The sequence below is a fragment of the Diadema antillarum genome, unplaced genomic scaffold (genome assembly GCF_040938485.1).
Source record: "Diadema antillarum isolate AM-2024a unplaced genomic scaffold, OU_Dant_1.0 seq00000941_RagTag, whole genome shotgun sequence".
In the NCBI taxonomy this organism is placed as follows: domain Eukaryota; kingdom Metazoa; phylum Echinodermata; class Echinoidea; order Diadematoida; family Diadematidae; genus Diadema; species Diadema antillarum.
This window is the reverse complement of record NW_027271791.1, coordinates 493,574-517,565: the sequence shown is the minus strand read 5'-3', so window position 1 is coordinate 517,565 and position 23,992 is coordinate 493,574. Positions and strand designations below refer to the sequence as shown.

At 38.4% G+C, this 23,992-nt stretch overlaps 2 protein-coding genes across 2 annotated transcripts; one reads left to right on the top strand and one right to left on the bottom strand.

Moving 5' to 3' along the window:
- Window positions 1-835: 835 nt before the first annotated feature.
- Window positions 836-13,404, bottom strand: LOC139741637 (retinoid-inducible serine carboxypeptidase-like). The gene is made up of 14 exons (XM_071652215.1): window positions 13,184-13,404; window positions 10,705-10,871; window positions 10,122-10,211; window positions 9,215-9,370; window positions 8,150-8,224; window positions 7,436-7,508; window positions 7,006-7,043; window positions 6,515-6,643; window positions 5,583-5,664; window positions 4,639-4,749; window positions 3,839-3,901; window positions 3,103-3,180; window positions 2,429-2,592; window positions 836-1,470 (listed from the first exon to the last, which is right to left on the bottom strand). The coding sequence occupies exons 1-14, from the start codon at window positions 13,254-13,256 to the stop codon at window positions 1,402-1,404; spliced, it is 1,368 nt and encodes a 455-aa protein (XP_071508316.1). The 5' UTR covers window positions 13,257-13,404; the 3' UTR covers window positions 836-1,401.
- Window positions 13,405-15,725: 2,321 nt separating this feature from the next.
- LOC139741624 (extracellular serine proteinase-like) lies at window positions 15,726-22,722 on the top strand. The gene is made up of 8 exons (XM_071652202.1): window positions 15,726-15,863; window positions 16,581-16,724; window positions 17,391-17,580; window positions 18,105-18,220; window positions 19,177-19,318; window positions 20,247-20,434; window positions 21,494-21,665; window positions 22,439-22,722. Exons 1-8 carry the CDS (start codon window positions 15,726-15,728, stop codon window positions 22,720-22,722), a joined length of 1,374 nt encoding a protein of 457 aa, XP_071508303.1.
- The last annotated feature ends 1,270 nt before the right edge of the window (window positions 22,723-23,992 follow it).

Here is a 23,992-nt window from a genome sequence, read left to right as displayed (position 1 = left end):
GTATAGTACATTGTGCGATATGAATGTTGCTTTAATATTCACATGATATGGAATGTCAAAGACAAAATACAAATGCTTACACATTTCCCTTCTTACCTCCATTTTGTTATCTCATAGAATTGTCATGGAATTGGTGTACCAAGTCATGCTAAAGTGATACTACATCTCAGGTCAATGATTAGATCATTTATAAGTTCCAGCGACACTTTAACACACCCTGCAACTGTACAGACGGATACAGGATATACAGATATAGAAAATTCATATTCCTACATGTATTTCAGAGAACATCAACATGAAGTCTCAACTGCCAGAAAATGTCCCTAGGTAATTGCACATGTTAATTTTTGTTAATTGATATTTTCTTTTTACTGTTGCAACCAATGGATGATTTTATGTTTATTTTCAAAATGACAGCTTCTTATTTGTGATTGTCAGGACAGAGAGTGCTCCAAACACTTGAAAATAAACACTTGAAAAGAGTGAGTGTCATCAGAAAGAGATCTGATAAGAGCTGAGAGAAGTTATTGTGTCATCAAAATCATTTGTTTTTATTACAATCAATTTATAATACAGTTGAAACACAGTACAACCAGCTCAATATGTACTCAATGAGTACCGGTGCTTTATTTGCTAACCTATGCGGGTGGCCTGTAAGGAATTGTTAATCAGTGAGGTCTCGGCAATATTTCCAACAAAAACATCATGTCATATTATTTGGTATATAAAACAAATATTGACTCCTTTACCATTCAGGTCACAGCACTTTCTCATCTCACACTGATCCCCGCTGACATGCTATGACACTCCATTTTGTCCTTGGTTATGAGCTTTCATGTTAGAATCAACTTGTGTCACATATTTGCACTACAACACTCACAGCAGTCAATCTCCGCATAAAATAAAAAATATGCTATGGAATCACACCATGGCTCTTACTGAACACATTACAAAGTACTCACTGTCAAATCATTCCAGGAGCCTACTCTATGCATAGTTCCAATCAATGTGACATCACATACAGTTACCACCAGCAATGACTCGGATACTCGTAGTTGGCTGGATGAATGCTTTCCAAGTTGCCATTATTGTGACTGCAATCATTGTACAAAAGTTCTGACAAGAGTGTCTCTTTTCTTTCTGTTTTTTATGATATGGGTCTATGGTAATCCAACTGTGGTGATATAATAAACATGATTTTAGAATGTCAATTAGAAGACATTTTCATTTCTAACAGAATGTGCATCATTTCATCTCAGTTCCTAACAGAAGTGCATGTCAAGTAGTGGGACTAACATATGGCAATCACTGGGCACCAATTAGTCAAAGCTTTTATCAAAGCCCTGGCTTGACCCAAGGTCCAGATCTTTCACAGGTCCAAGAGCAGATCCAGGACCTGGATTAGTTCTTGCCAGAGCCGATGACCATTTCCAACATCAGGAGCGCTGCATCCCCTGCATCAGCTGGCACCTGGTTGAAATGATAAAAAGTAAAGCACATCACGAATACTATAAATGAAAGGTACTCCTTAACTCCATAAGTTGTTGTTATTGGGGTGGGGTAGAGTACAGGGGTCACGTGTGAGTCAGGTGGGGTTGATTTTGTGTCTTTTTGTTGTTTTGTTTTGCATGAGGTGTGTATACTACCTAACTGTCCCTTTTAATTTTGCTCCCATTACATGTTGTGTGGAATACTAGCCAAAATTACATCTTTAAGATACATCATTCATGGGGTGACAAGGTCTCATCTCAAAATCATGAATTTTCAGGAAAGCAAAAACTCTTCTTCATTCTTTTGATATCGCAAAATAACATCAATGTTGATATCACACGATGTAGAAATGTTGTTTTGGACTACAATGATAATTCTTCTGTTTTAAAACTCAGTATTTCTTATATTCAAAATTGAACTAGGAAGTTTTTCACTATATGTTAACTGAGATACAAGGGTTTGTCACCTTAGGACGACATGCAATCAGTGTCACAGACTCCCTCTCTCACCCCTACTGTCCATGAATTTATTTGTCCATCTGTCTATCTAATTAATTCTGTTACTTGCATGTTGGACTCTTTGCCTCTAGAGGAGCTGTCATATTTGGCATATTTGCTTGGCAGTTTTACTAACATTAATGTTTCACATGCAAGTTTAAATGTGCACGAGTGAAAAAAAACAAATATATCTCATCTATTTTCACTAATCTTTTTCCTTTTCCCATTTCTATCTTCCAAGTTCCTGCTTTGAGAAAACTAATTTTTCAAGGAAAATGATCAGGGCTTTGAGGAAAAGAAAGACTACAACTCGAAAATATATTTCACATTTGGCACTCTTTGTTGGTGGCCTTGCAACAGGTCAACCACATGTAGACCATGTGTGTGTTTTTTTTCGTTTTTTTTTACATGGCATGACAAATCATGTATTACCCACTTACCATGTGGCCTGCCTTCAAGATCCAAAAGAAGGCAAAGTTATCATAGCTCTTGACAAAGAGCGCCGTGTCTGTGGGATGTGCGGTTGTGTACTCGGGGCTCCAGGAGGTCTTGTTAAAATGGGCCAGGCCCGGCCATGTTAGCTTCTGGACCCAGATCTCAGTGCCTGTTGAGAGTCAAGAATGGCATTGATGCATTTACCATTGAAGCAAATTTGGGTCAGTCACATCTTTATGAGCGTAAGATTGACTGTAGGCAAAGGATTATCACCAGAGCTCTTTGTGCAATCTTAAAATGAATAATTGTGTAATCAGTATACATACACTGATTTCTTGGAAATCTATCACTAGCATGGCATACAGTTAAGATGTAACTATTGTCCAGATATTATGTTTTGCTGAAGACTTTGAAGTTCTAGCTCTCCTAGCAAACAGGTCCATGCAGCGCAGATCATTCAATCTCAATATTCCTTTTATCAACAATCTCATGTACATCTTGTATTAAACTTCTTTCCTTCCTAGCTTCTTTTCTCTGTTTGTATTCACTGCTTTGCTCTAGATATCTCTATGTAAACCAATTCCTTCATGTCAGACATTCAAGATACAGCAGATGGTCACTATCCAGTAATGGCAAACACTAGAGGGAATACAAGGGGGAAATAACTCTTGTCACCAACCTGGTGTGTCCACAATCAAGTCCAGCTGACCATTGTAGACGATGACATGAAGACTAGAGTTGGTGATCAGGTTATCAACTGTGTAAAAAAAACCAAAGCAAATGAAAATACAGACAAACTGACATTGTGCGTGAATTAATCTATCCCCACTGAGTACAGACTTTGACATTTTTCTCTTTAGTGATATAGTATGAAGTGACATCATTTCTGAACATAACCAACGCCTCCATTACATCCTTCCTGAAAAGGGGGAAAATGAATTGATCCAGCAAAAAAACAACCCCAAATCTGGTTTGCTCATCAATCTATGAAAGGCGTTTGTGTGTATAAAGATATTTAAAATACTTGCATACTGCAGAATACATTTACACGACAATGTCCTTGCCCAAATAAATGCAGTTGCATTGGCAATAGCTCCACAAACACTCTCATAAACTGTCCCACATCCTTTAACATCCAAAAGCAATTGCAACTGCCAACTGTCTGAAAACAGTTTTTTGCACAATCTTTGTTTCTTAATAAAAAGTCCCTGCATTCTTTGTTTTCTTGTTTGTTTCTACTAGTATTTCCATTTTAATCTTGGTGCCAACTTGTTGTGGTACTCCAATCTCAGTAGATTAAATCATAAATTGTGCCACTGGCAGAATATGCACATGAACTTTTAGAAGCACCTTTTTTCTAGATATTGACACAATACGGATTACTGATGAAACTTTAGTGTGACAAGCTTACTCACCAATATCGATGACAGGTTTCATGAAGTCTTCGCTCTGCTTCTCAAACACCTCCCCTGATTGACCTTGAGGGAGAAGGAACATGGGTAGTAATAAACAAATTGCTTTCAGGATGATTTTGAGTGCAAAATTATGTAAAAGCTCAGTTCCTGTTTACTTACAAATCAGTGGCAAAGAGAGAGAGAAAAAAAAAATTATGTATTCTCAATATCTGACCCATCAGGGAACTCATGCCACACAAAGGGTCAGTTAATCATGAGTTTGCATACAGTTACCCATTGGGCTGATTCAAGTCATATCTACAAGCAGTGGCAGATCCAGGGGGAGCGCACTGGGCACACCCCCTCCCCCTTTATTTTTTATTAAAAACAAAAGAAAACAAAAGAAAAAATGGGGGAGGGGTGCTTGCACCCCCCTTTAATTTTTGTAAAGACGCCCCCTGTTTACGGCATTCCTGGATCCGCCCCCTGACAAGCAGTCACAAATCTTAAAGATAAATACATACTTAGGCATATAATATATCATGATAAAATATGTTTTTATATAACAATGAATTAGACAGAGTATTCATAGCATTCATGTCCATAAAATCAAGACTTTGTAATGCATCCCTCACCCTCTACAGTGCACGAAGAGAGAGGCTAAACATCACAACCACCTAACATCAAATGTTACTGACATGTCTTCAATATGATCATTATCATGAATCCTGCTCCCTCCCCTCCCATTGGTCATCCTATGCAGTCAACTGGTGGCAGGCTGTTTCCATGGATACCTAAATGGTACTTTAAGGTCATCTTACCTCCCCATGTTACACTGCTTGGGATCCCCAGCTTCTTCTTGATCGGTCCATTCATGAGCTCGCTCAGGGCATCGTTGGAGTAAACGTCCAAATGACGATGGCGCAAACGCTCTGAGAAGATATACAAGCGTGAATAAATTGACAGCATAATAGATTATCTGAGTTGATTTATGTTACAAGTTGACTTACTACAATATCTCATCAACATCAAGCATTCAGTCAATCAAGTGAATGACCATGCTATCAAAAAATGTATGTACATGGGAAGGGGTGGGGGTAGCTGAGGGGATTTTGCAGTGGGGGCGGGGCATTCATGAGTGAAACAAGGCTGATGATTTATAGACACATCAACTTGTCTTTCAGATGTGACTGCCCCCCACAAAAAAAAAAACAACAACAAAAACAAAAACAACAACAACAACAACAACAACAACAACAACAACAACTCAACAATCAAACAAACTATGACTATTAATAGATCGGGTAACCAGTTTGCCAGTAAAATCTAGGAGAAATCAGCCTCAATTCTGGACCTTGCATTTATGCATTTCCCATGCTGACACATTCAGGGAAATCTTGAATTTAATTGAGTTTATTTCCACATCAGGCATTAAAACAACAAAAACATTGGTCATACAGAAAAAACCAAACAAACATACAGATGATAGAGGAGGAATCACAAAAAGCACACAATAGAGGCTAGCTCATAGTGATCCCTCAGATAGAGTAACGACGCTTCAAAATCTTCTCCAGAAGTGACCTGAAATGGAGGCACCTCCTACCTGGCATCACATTTGCTAAGACTATATTTATACTCATTACAAAGAAGCCTTGGGGCAAGTTTCAAGTCTCATTTCTTTTCTTTCTTTCTTCCTGTTTTCATATGCCTGACTGTAGTCTTTGAAATACACAAACTGAAACATAAAACTATTTCCCCAGCATACCAAACACTGAAGCAGTTTTGATCATCTTCTCATCTGGAACATTGTGCTGCAAGATGTTGTAGAAGTTCACATTGTCAGTATTCTGTTAATACAAAAGAGAAAAAAGAAGATTGCCTTCTGTTAGCAATGCCATTTGCAAATTACTGGCATGCCATAAAATAAATTCAAATCTAAACTTGTTTTAACTTTCTAAATGTCATACAGTGCGGTCTGTTTAAGAGCAAATTTGTCAGCATTTGATTATGTATTGACTTGCTGCTGTGCGAACAAACAAACAAACAAAACAGACACATGTCCACTCACAAATCAAAAGGTTTACTTCATGATTTATCTCTTAGCAGAAATGCAAAACTATAATGGTAATCCTGTAATACATACAAAACACAGAACAAGACATGAGGACAATATCCATCCAACAGTCTTTTGAAGACATTCTCTTGACAATGGATTAGGTTCTGTGCTGTATGTCAAAGTTTTGTCACTTTTTATCCCACCCTGTCCTTCTCTTCTCTCTCTTACGTCTATTTTCCTTTATTTGTATATTCTCCTTATGTGCATAGAAGGCAAATTCATTTTTGTGTGTTTGTGTGTGATATGAGCTATTCTAAATATGGTTTATAATCATTGACAATGACAACGAAAACGACGACAGCAAGAAAGTGATGCCTATATCTCACATCCACTATGCTGGCGAGACAACAAAATGGACATTTTGAGCTCTTTTTGTCGCACACTCTGATGGTAAATGTTTTTGGAAGACAAAACATAAACAAACTCGTGTTTCCACATTGAAAATATGCTGGGGAAGGGGATCATAGACCAGCAACCTTGACTAAAAGGAAAACATACCTTGCTACCCTCTATAACAATAATGGCTGAAAAAAATCAACAACAAACAAACATATGGATGTTGATGATATCTACAATCTTACCACTTCTATCGCATCTTCTGTCTCTCCCCACAGTGTTGTGGACTCGGTGTAGTGACCCTGGTCAAAGGCAGCCTTGGTTTTCTCTGCAAGGCTCTGGACGGCAGCATAGCCGTTAACATCTAAGAGTGACTGCACACACACACACACACACACACACACATAAGAATTGAGAGAGAGAGACAGACAGACAGAAAGAAAGACACAGTAAGAGTGAGAGAATAGAAAAGATTAATACATTATTTGCTTGTTTATGCACTCTTTGGTATGTTGCACAATCATTATACGAAGAAAAATTCACTATTTGAGGCTAGCAGCCTGAATCAAAATATACACATTTCATCTCCTTGCAAGTGCTTTTTGGTTTGGTTTATTTTTTTCAAAGAAAAATTAAAACAATTATAAATGAAATGATCATCATAGCTACTGGTAAAATAAGAAATCTTGATTGAAGCAAGGATTTTTTTTCCCTATTTTTTGGCTAGAATACTTACAGTAGACCGTAGGTATGGTGCCCATGTCATCACAGAATCTGAATGAAATAGAAAAATAGTCAAAGTAAAGTTCACAATAACATGATTCCATTGACATTAATTTCTGCTGAGGTACAGACAAAGCCTTTTATTACCATGAAAATACCATGCCAGTAGAGTGATTTCATCATTTAACATTTTTCTGATAAATGTACAATCCAAACATGTTGGATGAATAGCCTAAACCATGAAAATTGAACTACAAATTTAAAAAAAAAAGAAAATAAAAAAAAATCATACCAAATGCAATGAACATACATATTATCTGTGAAAAGGAGATTTCTCTCTCTCTCTCTCTCTTTGAGGGGGTGGGGAGGGGGTGGAGGGAAGGAATAATTTCAGCTAGTTTGTCTTCATCACAACTTTTTTTCCTATGATTTATGCAGCTTACCTACTGGTGAAATCCAAGAATCTCCCATGGCAAAGCCTTTGAAGTTTGATTTGACTTTTCCTGCTTCAATTGCCTGGAAAAAGTGAGCAAAATTGAAACAAATTCTATTCATGCACAGAAAAATAAGAATAAAACTTACCATCTAACTATCAATTTATCTATCTATTCATCTATGTATCTACAGTTTTTACATGTTGACAGTGACACAGTTAAAACAAACAAACAAAATCTGATTACTTTTGTGACATACCAAGTCATATGCACAGTGTTTTTTTTTTTATTGGATCTTGAAATCGACTAATCTTCAGTTCTAAATCATACATTAAAACCACTGAAATACCTGTGTAATAGTGGTCAAGGTCTGCTCTAATACCAGTACTCAAGAAAGCAATGCATTGCATGGACCACTGAAGATATAAATAAAACTAGCCATCCCAGTTGAAAAGGACGTTTACTTTAATAAAATGCAGTTTGAATCAACATATCATAGCCAGAGTTTGAAGACACTTTTCCCACTGAGTTCTGATTTGTGAAACCAGATTATACACAGTACCAGTATTTATCTAATTTCATATTTTTGCAAGAGCATAGTTCAGGTTGTAGGCAGTCTGGTACAAATGCTACTAGTCAATCAATCTAGAACATGCTGAAGGTTTCAGTAATGTGCAAAATCTAGAGAAGACACATTAAAACAATGACTGAGCACTAACTCACCTGCAGCAGTTTTTGGCTGAAGGCTGCGGTCATCTTTCCACCGTACGACTCCGAAAAGATGTAGAAAGGGATGGTCTGTAAAGATATTGATAAAGTAAGACAAATGAGGCACATGATACAAGGTGACAATGTTACCTTCAAAGTCATCAACATCTCTGACATGTCAGTTTTCTCCATGTACACGTACTCTGTTCCAGCATAAATACTAAATGCTGTAAATATATTTAGTGAGCATGTGCCTCTTTTCTTAGCCTCTTTCTGGAACAATATGGGTTTTAAAGAGGTCATGTCAAGAGCTCATAATATCATAAGTACTGTTGAAGTTGGTTGAGTGTATATCCCCATTATGTTTCATAACTACTGTAAAAGTGGATATTTGCGCTCGAGTAATTTTGCATGCTTGGCAGGATAAGATGTATTCCGCATGCTTTTAATTCTGGGGAATCAAGACATCAGTAAAACATACAACAAAAGTATTTGCGTGCTGTTATTGTTGTGCTAGTTTCTGGTTGTGAAATAGGTGAAAATTTCCACACCACAAAAAGTTTCCACTTTTACAGCACCCCTACCCACATTGGCAATTTTGACAAGTATTAATCTCCATGGAATGAAAAGGTACAATGTGTAGGCCCATATGTCATGCAATAGTCACTCAGAAATTCCTATTCCCATGTCCGCCAAAGCTTACACTTCAAAGATACATTGTAGTTGGCAATTGCAATTCACAAATTCAAAAAATCTGAAATAGCACCCTCACTTTGACTCATCAGTTGGATATGCAAAATACCCATTTGGTTATTTTTCCCCTTTTTCAAGTGTTAATCATACCAATAATGCTCCTTCTTTTTGATTGTAGTATTAAAGCATGCATTTCTTTCTTTCCCCCTGAAATGTCAATTAATGACCACAGATATATCATCATTTTTACTTTGTGAGTCATTATTTTGAGCTGTGGCAGTTCTGGTTTTGTTTCATAGGTCCAACAAGTTTTGATAAACAGCAGGAGGTGGGGATGGGGGAGGAAAACTACTTGCTCCAGACAATGACAGATGGTGCCAATCTTACCTCAAACTGAGGTAGTTTCTTGAAGAATGCTGTTATGCAGGTGAGAAGATCGTCTGCAATCTGGCTGACATTGGTGGTGTATGCGGAGTCGGCTGTGACGTAGCTGTACCCCGCCCCAACCGGATTGTCAATGAACAGAACGTTGGCTACAGAGACCTGCGTGTTAACAGAAGAAAAGTAAGGATGCAGAGTACTGGTATATGAAATTTGGCACCCTTGGACATTCAACCCTTATGTGCATGGCAAAAAAATGGTACTAGAGTGAGTCTGAATTTTCTAGACACATCATCCAAAAACAAACACATATCAAAAAGAAATTGAAGGTCAAAAACATTTACCTTATTGTGTAAATGGATCTTACATAGGAACTCAGCAAAACATAGGCATTGCACAGGTGCATATTTTCTTGTGCCATTTTCTTTTTTTATTGCCACAGTTTAAAGATGGTTGACTGCATCATTTGCTGCTCTCACAGTTAATCTATTGTGTCAAGCTAGCACTAAACATGTTCCCTAGTTTGGAGTTTTCTGATCATAAATCTTATCTGTCACTCTCATTCAATAAGATGTAACTGTAACTGTAACTGCCTTGGAAAAGTATTATTTACTTGACTGTATCGTTGCAAGGTAATATTCTGAAAGTTGCTAATATCAAGACATTTTTACCCCCAGCAAATCTAAAAATCTCTCTAGAATTTGAAACTCTCAATGTACATGTGACATATTTTGTGAATACGATATTTCAAGAAATTGGGACTTCAAAGATGATATCACCAATGGTTGAATTTGTGGCTGAGCACTACAGCGATGGAAAGAGAATCAAATATAATCCTTTTTCAGGAGATAATTATGTACACGTGTACTAATAACAGAGTTCGTGTACTTTGTGGTCGATGTATTAAACTCACCCACGTTGTATCCCTTGGGTTCTGGTTCACATCCAGCGGTCCAATCTCCTCAAAGTTGCCAAAGCCAGTTGATGAGCCACCTGGACCTCCCTAAAACATTTATTAGGTGTAAGACACTGATACTTGATACTTTGTGATGGCTTGATTTTTAAAACTATAGTCATTTTTTATACTAAGCAGCATAAAAATATGCAAATAGAGGAATAAAATTGCATATTTGAGTATGAAAAGTTTTGAAAGTCATGATGTCACCACTAATAGACTTGGGTATCCATTACCCTAATCACCTGATCGCAAGTAGCAGATTCAAAGGAATACAACAGCTCCTTGAAAGTGTCCTGCATAATGCAAACGTGTCTTTAACATCAGACAGGGTTCCCCTTCTATAATAATGATAATGATATTGTCTTCTTTATACAGGGTAGCCTTGGTGTTGTTACTAAATTCTACCAGAGCATCCTGCTAGCATTGCAAGGTACAATGTACCCAATTATATGCCTGGGTCAAGAGGGACAAGTTGTACCAGGTTCCTGTTAGGCAAAGGTTGGAATGACAGAGTTAATGGGGCTATCGCTTGCCATACCTGCAGCCAGAGGACCAGGGGAACGGAGTCAGAAGGCTGCTGGGTTGAGTAGTACAGCCACCAGAACATGTTGGCATTAGGGCGGACCACTACGTAGCCCCAGTCCTGCTTCGGTTCCTGGGCAGGACGGCCACTCGTCTTGGTCTCATTTCTCCAGTGGGGTGCAGCTGGGTGAATCATGGAAATGTATCAAATTAGGTGAATTAAGTGTTGAGTTTCATCGCAGTTATTGTGACTTTTTACTATTAATTTAGCTATAAAACTTAAAGATTATCAATCCTTTTGGATCAGATAAATTGTAAGTGCTATAATTCACAGTGCACAAAATTCATCCCCCAAGAGCATTTCTGGTTTGGCAAGTTTTCATGGTTCTCTGGCAGATAATTTTTGATATTTTCCACATCCTATCATATGTGCATACACCCTTTGGCCTTAACTAAGTCTATAGATACAGGGATGCAAAATATCGCATACCCAAAAAAAAAGCGTACAATTTTTTCCAATCATTTTTTTTCCCCAAATAACTTTCATGGAGTTGTATTGAACATTGTTAAATCATGACAGTAGACAAATACACTGCAAGCCTTTGATAGCAAGATTCTGTTCTAAAAATACAGATATTCAAAATACAGATATTTCACATGCTGAAATTGCTGAACCTCTGCAAATAATATTCACAAAGCTAATCAATGAAGGAAAATGTCCACTTGTATGGAAACAAGCTACGGTGGTTCCTATCTTCAAAAAAGGCAAAAAGAGTGACCCAGCCAACTACAGACCTGTCAGTCTTACATCTATTGTATGCAAAACCATGGAGAAAATTGTCAGAAATTGTGTCATGGATCACTTAGAGCAGAACAAGTTAATGAGTGACGAACAGCATGGATTTCGGGCTGGAAGATCTTACTGTACTCAACTGTTGGAGGTTTGTGAGGAGTGGACTGATGCAATTGACCAGGGTCATACCATAGATTGTATCTACCTAGACTACCGAAAAGCATTCGACAGTGTGCCACATCGGCATCTTATATGCAAACTTAGATCATACGGAATAGATGGTACCTTATACTTGCCTGGATTGCTGACTACCTTACAGACAGGACCCAAAAAGTGACGATCAATGGGAAGGAGTCAAATTCTATTTCTGTGACAAGTGGCATACCACATTGCTTGGACCAACATTGTTCAACATCTTCATAAACAATCTGCCTTCTACAGCTGATTCAAGTGTGAAGCTATTTGCAGACGATACCAAGTTATACAGGATAGTGGACTCAAAAACTGACTCAGACTTGTTACAGAGGGATACACATGCCGTAACAAATTGGTTCTGCTGCCATTCAACGAGAGTAAGTGCAAAGTAGTGCACTACGGAAGGAAAAATCACAGGTATGACTATACACTGGATACTGACACAAATCCCATTTCATTTGTGGAAATGAAGAAAGAGACCTGGGGGTGCTGTTTCAAGAGAACTTGTCTTTCAGCAAACCCACAGCAGATGCTGCTAAGAGAGCCAACATCAAAGTGGGAATGATAAAGAGATCTTTATCAACTCTGCAGAAGAAGGGCTTTCTCTCACTCTACAATTTACAAAACAATTGTGAGACCAACATTAGAATACTGCAACTCAGTATGGTACGCAACACTGAAGAGGGATGAGGACATGCTAAAAAAAAAGTCCAGCAAAGGGTAACAAGGCTTCTTCCTGAACTGAAACAGATGACATACCCAGAAAGACTTAGAGACCTGCATCTTCCCACTTTGACTTACAGAAAGCAGAGGGTTGACTTGATACAGATGTTCAAAATCCTGAAAGGCTTCGATAGAGTAAATCCCTCTTAATTCTTCCAGTTGGCCAGTGGTTCAACGAGAGGTCATGATCTCAAACTTGTCAAACGTGTACATTCTAGTCTGAGGCAGTCTGCTTTCTCAATAAGAAATGTGAACAATTGGAATGCACTACCTAAGGAAGTCATCAATGCTACCACCATAAACCAATTCAAGTCTTCCCTAGAAAGATACTGGAGAAATAATCATATCAAGTATGAAACCTACCTGAGATGGGACAGAATTGCAACGAGGGACAAAACTGTAACGAGGGACATAAGCTCTGCTTCCAGTCTCTACAACCAAGTATACCCAAGTTAGTATTAAATAAGGCGATAGATATATCCTAACTAAAAGATTAAGATGCGATCTAAAGCTTGAGATTTTGATTGACCTGACAACAAAATGTAATCAAATGATTATCAAGATGCATCAAAACAAACAAACAAACAAACAAACAAATAAACAACACAACTCTGTCTCTGATCTGACACAGTTGCCATGACAGTCCTCAAACTTTCTGGAATGTGAGAGTAATAGTTACTGTTATCCCTCTGCTCTGGTTTCACGCAAAAACAGCACGACGGCTTTGTACAGATCTAGTAGCACTTCACACGGGGCCGCGCTCCCTGATTGATTCTAACCTTACCGTTCACGTGCGTCGTTGACAGGACCAACAACAAGCTCAGAATGACCAGTAGCAGGCTTGTAAGAGACCTCATATTTTTCTCCTCCTTTCTCAACTCGACTTCAGTGCTGCACAATTTCACGGGATTCTCTCCCACAACTAACTCTGAATTTCAATCTGAGAAAGACACGATCACAAAGACCGATCACAAAGACATTTGTGTGACTGGCAGTATTATCATTACAAGAGTAGTAGTAGTCGCAGTCGAGCGATCAGACAAGACGCGGAACTTGAAGCTTGGAGAGCATGTGACTTCAGGCATTGTGGTCATATGACCGTCAAAAGTGTGGTCAGGTGACTTGGCCTGTCTCCGTGTGCGGACGGGTATCAATGGGTGATCTGAGTCCAAGAGTGTATTAATAGGCCCTATGTAACTTGACTGGTATTAAAAGGTTTAATACGTAATTTCAACCTATCCACGATTACTACCTGCAGCATAACTGACATTATATGAAATACAGGTTGCCCATGGTGATAACAGAGTCTTTTCTCTATGACACTGAAAGCGGAATATTCATTTTAAAAGTGGGATATTATTCCATTTAAAAGTATAGAATTACTTGCTCATATAGATGTAGGTTTGGTTTATCCTGTGACATGGGCTTCCTGCATAAGGTCATTGCTTTGACTCTAGTAGTGTCAATTTGTATTTTTAAAGTTTTCCTCCCCACACGGCTTGAACAGTCATAACGAAACTATTTGCATTTACCACGACTATAGTTATTTTTATCCATGATGAACCTTATGCAGCGCCCTGATCGTTGTGCCAAGTCAGCCAGGGTGTTTAAAGTTGCGAATGCCCACAATTTACATTATTTCAACATTGCAGAGTCCACATGAAGTGTGAAGATGTACAGAAAAAAAAATCATTAACATCGAAGATACTGTATCGCGAGTTTGTCTTGTTTATTAACCGTACGGGTTCGCCATCGCTTAAATCTATTTTTCCACATCATTGCTTATTGCTCTCAAAATAACTTACAACATTTTGTTGCAATAATGGTATACATAATCAACATTACGTGAGAAAGAAAAAGAAGGCACAACCATTATCGTAAAATAGGGCCTACTGCAATATATCAATGTCACGTAGTAACTAATCTTGAACCTGTATGATATCAACTTCAAAATTTGTGTTAAAAATCTACTCATTAAATCATTAATTAATTGCCAATTTATTGATATGGGAGATCATGATATAGCTCGAATGAGAGTTTTGCTCTACTAGTAATTTATGGCGAAACCAAGACAATGACACATCCTCAGTGATGGATGTGTTGAATTACAGGTGATCAATGTCAATGGATATATAAAGAGAAGGTAATATAGCACTATAGTGGTAAGAAATATATAGAAGACATGCATGGTCATATTAACCACGCAAGATGGATGAGAAGGCACAAGCACATTTCCATTTAGCCTATATTCAACCATTTTGTTATGCGTGGCTGCAGTTCATCATTCTACTCTCAATTGCACATAATGAGTTTTATCTGTAATTGTAATTCTGATTATCATAATGCTTTAGAGATGCTCGTGACTATACATATAACCCAATAACCTTTACTTTGAAGCGAGTCTTTCGAAATCAGCTATTCATTGGATGGAATATAGAAATCAATATAGGCCTACTTACATAATTATTATGGAGATACGCATACCTAAATAGGCCTGTATAATAAATGCCGCATTTCATACATGGGCACACATTACTAGTATCTATACCACATACATTATGCATGCATTTTTCTAGTCGGTTACCTATATTACAAAGAGGTATAGACATTATTAGCGATGAAATGAATGTGAGACATAAACAGGAAAAGACGATGAAAGCTAATGAAAATTTCTAAAATTGGACATTATTTTTCAGTCATTCTATTTAGAGGAGTCGGCCTACGTGCAAAAAGTTGATTGTTCTTACTGATACACATGATGCATAGAAAGCAGTATGTTCTTAAAGAATTTTCTTTTACCACCACTTGATAGTTAGAATTAATCATAAACAGCGTGGTCCCGTATAGTAATACCTTTGCGAAGTCCACGTGTAACAGACAGTCCTCAGCAAATATCGTTATCATCTCTGTTGTTTGCCGTCACTAAAGCATCTGTTTATCCTCTCATGGTTAATTGTGCAGCACAACACTATAGTTGATGCAACTGCTGTGGAAAAAAAAAAACGCAACTCAACTTGTCTGAGTGAATGAATGAGACAGTTCCAAACTTATCTTTCCCTCGAGGGGAATTTGACCTTTTTAAGTGGCTTTGTCTGTAGAGACAGAGTATCCTGTGGATAGGACACGTCAGCTTACCGGCGTGTTTTAAGCTCCTGGAATAAACACTATGAGCCACACTTACTGTGTAGAAATTTAAACAGCAACGTCCACCTTAATGACACACGTGTTCTTAGGCAAAGTTCCCCCTATTTTCCTTATCAATATCGATTATTCAGTCCTAGCTCATTAACTATACAGCGTTCTTTCAAACTGATTTGTCTCCAAAGATGCTGGTTCTACGGTTAGGCCTTGTGCTCTTTCTCTTGTGCGCCGCAGCTCTGGGACAGGATGAGGATGAGCCCGCTGTATACCACGCAGCTGTCGATCCCGTGGAATCGGGAAATCGTTACATCGTGGCTGCAAAGGTAATAATCATCCCTAAGCGCTTTTTCCTCACCCCATCTCTCTTTCTGTAATACAAATTATGATAATACAATGATATGTATGTATATTATGATATACCGATATAGAATGTTATACTACGAGTGAAGGACTGTACTCAAAAGTCAGAAATATCATAATGATTTTAGCAGAATAAAGATGCCCGATATAATAGATTTTGTTTTTAATATGTATTGTGCGGGATGGGTCTGTAAACTCTTGAGTTGTGTCTATCAAAGGAGAGGCGTGGTCAATTTGGAAAAAAAAAATAAAACAAAAGAAATATATGAGTAAGTGAGTTACTGAATTCTTATATTTTATAAAGCTGATTTCTAATGCTGATGTGAACTGATTATCTGTACTTGTCACGTGATTATGGACGTCTCAGAAGATGCATGGCGCCACTTGCTTTTATCTGTGTATATAGTATATTATTACTCAGTAGGCCGATATAGTTTGATTTCCGACTGTCTCGGGAACGACTAAGCTTAATGTACATACACAAAGATGTTTATATAGTATAAAGTATTTTTAAACAAAGTATTTCATACAAAGATTACAATAACTGTACCAATAATTATTGATTGGTGATTTTCTGCCTGTTATCATGCTAACTTTAAATTAGCAACTTTTATAATGATTGCAAATTTAATGTCTTCGTGAAATTTGGCCAATCATGGCTGTCAATCTTCGATTTGAAGCATTTTGCCAGCATCAACGATGTGGAGGACGATCTCGTAGAGAATGCATCGAAAAATGACTCCATCGAACTCAGTGTCATCTGGAAAATCTCACTCCACCTCAAATTCCTCCTCGTTCAAGCAAATAAGGCCGGCCTTGATGCGGTGAGTAGACGGTCTGCTTCTCGTAGAATTATCTCCTTCTCCTTCTCCCCTCCTCCTCCTCCTCGTCCTCCTCCTCCTCTTTGATTTTTGTCGATGTCTATATGTCTTCCCTACTCTTTTCCCCCTCCTTCTCTCCTTCTATTTCTCTTTGTCTTATTTCTCCTTTACAAGATGGTAACAACTTGAAAGGTTATAAAGAATGTTTGAAAATACAGTTTATAATCGATTTCCAGGATAAGTATACTTTCGTATAATTCATTGCTTTATGCTGAGAAGCTCTCGATTACCTTGCACTATGTCGTCTTTTATTGACGGAAGGAGTCCCGTATTCTGATTTTGTATTGTCAGAAAAGGACCATTTTGCAGATTCTCTAAACGAGCACCACCCCCACCCCACCCCCGACACACACACAAACACAATGAAAAGAAGGAGAGAAGAAATAGTTAATCTTCCCTCATCTGATCGCGGAGAGCTGTGAAGTAGCTATATGAAGTTTTATTGTGCATACATGTGTATTCCTTTGATGAAGAATTATAGAATAGTTCTAGAAACAGCACGTTTTCAGTTTTTGAAATACGGAAATTTTATGAAATATTAGAGAATGTATATCTGTATAGAATGATAAAGAGGCAAATATGAACTTTTCTCTCACACAATATGTACAGATCATGGCGGACAAGCGTGTGGTGTACGTCGAGCAAGATGGCTGGGTTAAAGTACAGGGGAAGACAGACCAAAAGGTCAAAGGTGATGGAAAGGAAGACAAAGAGGCCAATGACATGGCCACCAAACAGTGGGCTCTGGATCGCATCGATCAGAGGAACATGCCCCTGGACGGAAAGTTCAGATATCATCGTAAGCAAACAAGATCAAAGTGCGGCGTCCCGTGCGATGCACGCGTCTGTTCAAATTCATCTCTTTGTTCTTTGTTGTTGAAGATGATAGAGTCGATATTTTTGCTAGGTCCATGATATAATGATGATGGTGACAACGATGATGATGTTATTATTTACAGTATAGTGTATACTTCAGTTCAGTTCAGTTCAGTTTTCGAATACATAGATGTGTATACTCTCCGGAGGTTTCTGCACAGGACAGGAGGATGAAGGATGACTACGATGTTGCATCAACATTGTCGATGATTACTATAGCTATGTCGTTTTTGCTGATGGTATCGCTGCCGATTGACGATAAAAATATAGAAAACGATGTTGTTGACAATAATGACAACATACGATGTTGTTTTTGACAATGATGCTCACGGATGATGTAATATTGCGGTCTTAAAGTATCGTTTATTTGTTTGTTTGTTTGTTTGTGTTTTTGTTTGATACAATACATGTACTAAATTTTATCTGCGTTGACGTCATTATTCATAGCCAATGGCGGGAATGGAAGTAATATCTACGTCATCGGTACCGGAGTGAACGAGAAACACGAGGACTTTGGAGGAAGGGCAGTCAACATCTATGACTTCCGAGGTGAAAACTCTACCGTGAGTTTGCGTTCCATTTTTTTTCACTGCTTTGTTTCGCCACGTCTTGGTGTTTGCATGTTAAAGGGAGTGGCACGGGACGTATCATCGTTACAATTAGTCTCTTTTATAAAGAATCGAAAGGGTCATTGTGGCTTACAGAGACAATTCGTGTAAAGAGCAGTCGAACACTAAATCCACATGCGAACTTTACTTTTAGTGCAGTTGTACTAAGAAGTCACAATAATTCATGCTTCTGCGAATGATTTCCCGTTAAGATATTTCGATTGCATTCTGACTCGCGACAGCCCAGGTGGTTGTGTTGCACAATTTTCCTTTCCGTCGCCTTGAGCGGATACCAATTTTGTTGTCAGTGGTCGCGTTTATATTCAGTTGGACGCTGTGCAGAGGTTTTGAATGAAACGTTTTCTTTGCGGGGGATTTGCATGAGGTAGCTATGGACAGATGTTCGTACTTGTCATAGGCTGGCGCTAGAGTATCCCTTGTTCATTGTCATTATACGCATGTAAGTGTGTGCATCTCTTCTCAATTTGTGCAAATTTGTGCGTATGTTCTACGGTATGACAGTTTCATATGAGAATTGCTTAGCATTCCACTGGCATTGATGTTCCATGCTCTAATCCGCTCTACCAAAGATTTTTGACATGGAGACCAAAGAAAAGGTTCTAGGTTTTAAGAATTTTAAGCTGTATTTCAGATGAAATGTTGAAATCCTGTTCCGAACTTCCTGGTAATATGTTACGGAATTAAACCTTTCAATAAATTCCTCACATCCTCTAGTTATGCTAGATTTAAGTACACACTGTATTAGACTTGGTTGATTGCTATTATCTCAGAGCTCCCTCAGTTTTCAGTAGGTACTGCAGGCAGAGTATTAATCCCTGTATTGCTTTGTCGTCAATGATAATAATCATCACTAAATTTACCTTTGTCTCTTTCTCGTGGTTATGTGCTAGGGGCGGGACTGCAGCGGCCATGGGACCCACGTTGCGTCCCTAGCTGCCGGCAAGAAGTATGGAGTGGCCAAACAGGCCAAGGTGTACGGTGTGAGACTTACACGGTGTCGTGGGGATGCAAAAGTTTCCGACGCCGTCAAAGGTAAGATAAAGAGACTCGTTGCAATTGAACTTTAACACAGTTGCATATATTACTAAAATGACAACTCACCAATTCTGAGAAAGAATAATACAGTGCAATATAGGTCTTGACTTTCAATATGCGTTGGCATACTAGCCTTCGCAAATGTCGTGAAAAATGTTGTTTTCCCATCGAAATTAGCATTTCTCCTATTAAAGATTCGATATTTTGGGGATACCACGTAACGTTTAGTTCGGAAAGAGCTGCTTCAGGGATTATCTCATCAAGGGAAGGCTGTCCCGACTTGGATATATTCAAGAATCCCCATAACGAACGGTTTTATCACGAGGTCTGTGTAAGTATACTCACAGCCAAAGAGTCTCGACTGTTGTCGGCCTTTACCGATGAAAGTTACCGATGCATGTACTAGGGAGCTTTAGAGTTGCGTTTAGACGTTTGACGTCCCTGCGTTGTGTTACAAAGTAGCTATATAGATTACGCGAGGACGTAGCCTATACAAAGTAAAACTGTAATGGCGCCCTCATCATCATTATCATGTAGCTCTTTACGTCGTGAATTGAGGGGACGCTAAAATGGCCAAGAACCGACCGTGAAAATTGAGACGACTCGAGATCCACCGTTTCTGAACTCTGTCATAATTGTTTTATGTATGTTTGCTTTTCATACAGGCTATAAAGTAACAGAGCACTTTATTCACCTCCATTAATGCACTTAAAGTTGTTGCTAGGTAGGGCAAGTCTCCGACAAGCTTTGTAGCTGTTAAGGGCAACCTTTGTGAACAATGCATGCATAAGATCTAAATATATTTCAAAACAGGTACAACGTATATTAAAGGGGAATGAACCATATGCATTGAGTGAATGCCGCAAGATTAGTAGAACACATCAATAAACTATATATACCCTCCGCCTTGGTAATCCGTGATAAGGTATAAACTGGCTAGCGGAAATGGTCGCCCGGAACTGTGTTGCCCTGGTCGAGGTCGCCAGTTCATCCAAATCGCCGTCGCTCGACAACGCCATCCACCGCCTGTACACGGCGGGCTGCGTGGTCGTCGTCCCTGCCGGAAACAATAACTCCAAGGCTTGCGAGTTTTCGCCATCGAGAATGAAAGGAGTAAGTATTCTCTTTCCACTCCCTTTCTCTCTCTGTATGTCTATCTGTCTATCTATCTATCTATCCATTAATCTTTATATCTATCCGTCTATCTATCAATCTAGGCCTATCTATCTATCTATCTATCTATCTATCTATCTATTGATTTTTATGTCTATCTATCCATCTCTCTCTCTCTCTATCTATCTATCTATCTATCTATCTATCTATCTATCTATTGATCTTTATATCTATCTATCTATCAAATTTTACATTTCTATCTACCTATCTATCTATCCAACCATCTATATGTCTATCTATATACGTAAAGGTCTATACTCTTCCTTTTACTTTTCTTGAGATTGGGTGTTTGATTTATACATAGAAGGAAATATCGGCACAATGATCAATAGACGAAGAAATGAGAAGGTGGGCTTGACGAAACAAATTATGCTCTGCATACAAAAGTTAGAAAACTTGACAGATTCCATTGAATACTATTATACGAAACGACTCGATAATTCGTCATTTTCACTGACTATTTAAACCCATGATGGCATGACTGGCTGTGTGAACCATACGTTACCAGAACTATTTTGAGCGACATTTCTAATCATTTTATTATTTTCTTTTTAAGTTGCCACCAATTTATAGTGGTTTATTACCAAGCCCATCTGAAAAAAAAAAATCGGATCAAAACATCGAAATAAAAGCAAACCATCAAATGAAATTCTTCCTCAAGTTTAGTACCCTTAATCTTCGCTGTCTTTACCACTTTGACAACAGAAGTATGGAGTATTTTTCATATTTTTATCCAAGGTTATAAAATTAATGTATCTTCCATGTATACACAATAATGTACTATACTTCGAACTGCCAAAATTTTCTCCAAAGAATCACTGCTCCTGTCAACAATAATGACCCCTACAGATATCATCTGACGAAACTATAAGCATAGCACTATAATTCTTCTACCAGGTTTGTGTGTACATACGCTCATACGCTGAGCAATGGACTGGTGTTACGAAATGTTCATAGTGTGATCATTTTTGCTCTTGTCCTTGTTATTCACTTTTCCAGCCCATAACTGTAGGGGCAACCACGAAGGCAGACTACGCCGTTTTCTTCTCCAACCAAGACGAGTGCGTCGATATCTTTGCGCCTGGTTTGGCTATAGAGGGCGCCTTTTACGACTCTCGGACGGCCAGTCAAAATATGAGCGGCACGAGCATGGCGGCTGGCTATGTAGCTGGTGAGCTATTAATACACCTGCACCATTACTAAAACCTCTCAGAACCAACAGCTAACATCAACATTGACGTCGTGCACAAACTAGCTGCCCAAGGCGATGACAGAGATTTAACGATCATACCAACTTTAACATGAGATTTGTTTGAAATTAGTTGTGACATTGGTTTGGGGTTTCTATTTGCGTTCAATAACGAAAACTTGCATGAGTTATTCAAAGAAACATATTAATCATGTCCTAGTATATTTCGTGTAGGACCTGATATTCGTGGACTAAAAGCATCGGGATGTGCTGTTAAAATATATCTTAATAGATAACCATCGACATTTCAATTTTAGCACAGGCAACGCGAAACAATCTACCTGCTATGCCTCTTTCCTTGTCATAGCTCACCAAAACGATGTCTTTGCATAATTGTCTCTTTTTCTATTAGAACAAGTTGCAAGTGAAAAAAATAGAAACAAATGAGACTGCTTATCTTTTGCAGCCTTTTCAATCAATTAAAACAGTATCTTTGTAGGTATGTCATATTGTGTCACTGTGGACAAGACAATGAATAGACGACGATGATGTCGCAGATCACAACAAAACCTATTGTCCTCTTTCAACTGCCTTTCCTTTTCGGGAGTCATCTCCACCAAATATTGTCACTCCATGTATGTGGTATTACATTGTTAAAGATGTAATTATTTTGTGAAATATGATAATGTACTGACTTAAACTTAAACGGAGTTGAAATTGAAATAAAAAAATAAGATTGCAATACGTTTTTATAGGAGCTGCGGCCGTACATCTGGCGAACGACATGAGGCTCTTCAAAGTGAAGCCATACCTCGTACGACACGCCACAGAATACCAGCTTAGAGCGGTGGAAAACGGCGCCCCTAACAAGCTCCTCTACGTGGGAAAAGTCTCCTCCAGAGTCGACTACAACAGGCCGATAAAGGAGAAGATCAAGTCCAAGAAAGGAGATGCCGAGGAAGAGAAAGAGGAGGAATCGAAGTCTGAATCGAATAAAAAGGAAAAGACCCCCGCTGCTGGGGCGAAAACCGAACTATAGAGTAGGATTTTGAGCGCCAAGACTGCGAAATACACACTCAGCGGGCTTGACAGTTAAGCTGCGTTTACACCAAATCCGCACGGGTCACGAAACGGGGTTTTTGCTACGGTGCGTGAAAAGGAACCATGTCTGATTCTATTACAATATCACTTCCCCCGCTAATAATTTTGTTACAAAATTATTCTTCTACTGTTGATTTTGTTACTCTTGATTTTGACATCAGAATAACATTTTGGGTGATTTTGTACCAAATTGCTGATTCTTTTTTTCTAACAGAACCAGACATGGTTCCTTTTAGCGTACCATAGCAAAAACCCGGCCCGTTACCTGTACCGTACTCTGTGTAAACGCGCCATCATTGTGCAATAGTGCATTCGCATACATTACCATCGTCAGCCACTTTTTTTTCTTCTTTTTTTTCCATAAACAACTATAGTTACTATGACGACTTCTTCATTGTCGTTTTATCTGCTTCGTTGTTTTTTCTTCTTTCTTTCCTTCTTCCTCTTTTTCTTTAGCCATTGAGAATTATAGCCTTGTAGTGAATTTTGACATAAGGGGCAATGTAATAGTCTGCATCTTTTGTTATTCTTCTCGTGTACACCTTTTCGACTGCATACCGTCTTCTCTTCCAAAGATGTGTTATCTTTGTTAAATGTCCGAGTGCAATATGCTGTGTTTTGCTTGTGGCTTTCTTCCGTCAATGAAAATGATTTTGTAGCTCTCACCGGTTTTGTTTTGCTGTTATCATAAGCTTAGTAAACCTAAACTAAAAATCAGCATGAAAGATGCCAATGAGAATGTGTGAACGTGAGCAGTTTAATATATAGGGGAGCAAGGTTGGTTTCGACATGCAGCCATTCAGTTAATTTCTCTCTAGAAACAGAACAACAAGGCACAGCGGCCTCTGTAACTGAAATGTTACTGAACTACCAAGTCATCAGCATGATCTGAGGACGTAAAACGAATATTGTTGAATAAAGTCTTAACCTTGATTCAAAATAATACGTCTCTTTCGTATCTGTGTCAACTTAGCAACAAGTGACCTTAGGGACCTTACTTCAAGGAAAAGGTAAATTGTGAAAGAAAGTAAACACATATTCACACGACCGCTTAAAGACATAGAATTAGAGTAACGCATGAAATAAACACTGCTTGCTAACGGTATTTTGTTTCGTCAATTGAGATTGAATTCGTATGTTGAACAGTTTCTATACACAATTCACGTAATTTCACGGTTGAATGAGCACATTAAAAAAAAGAAAAATAA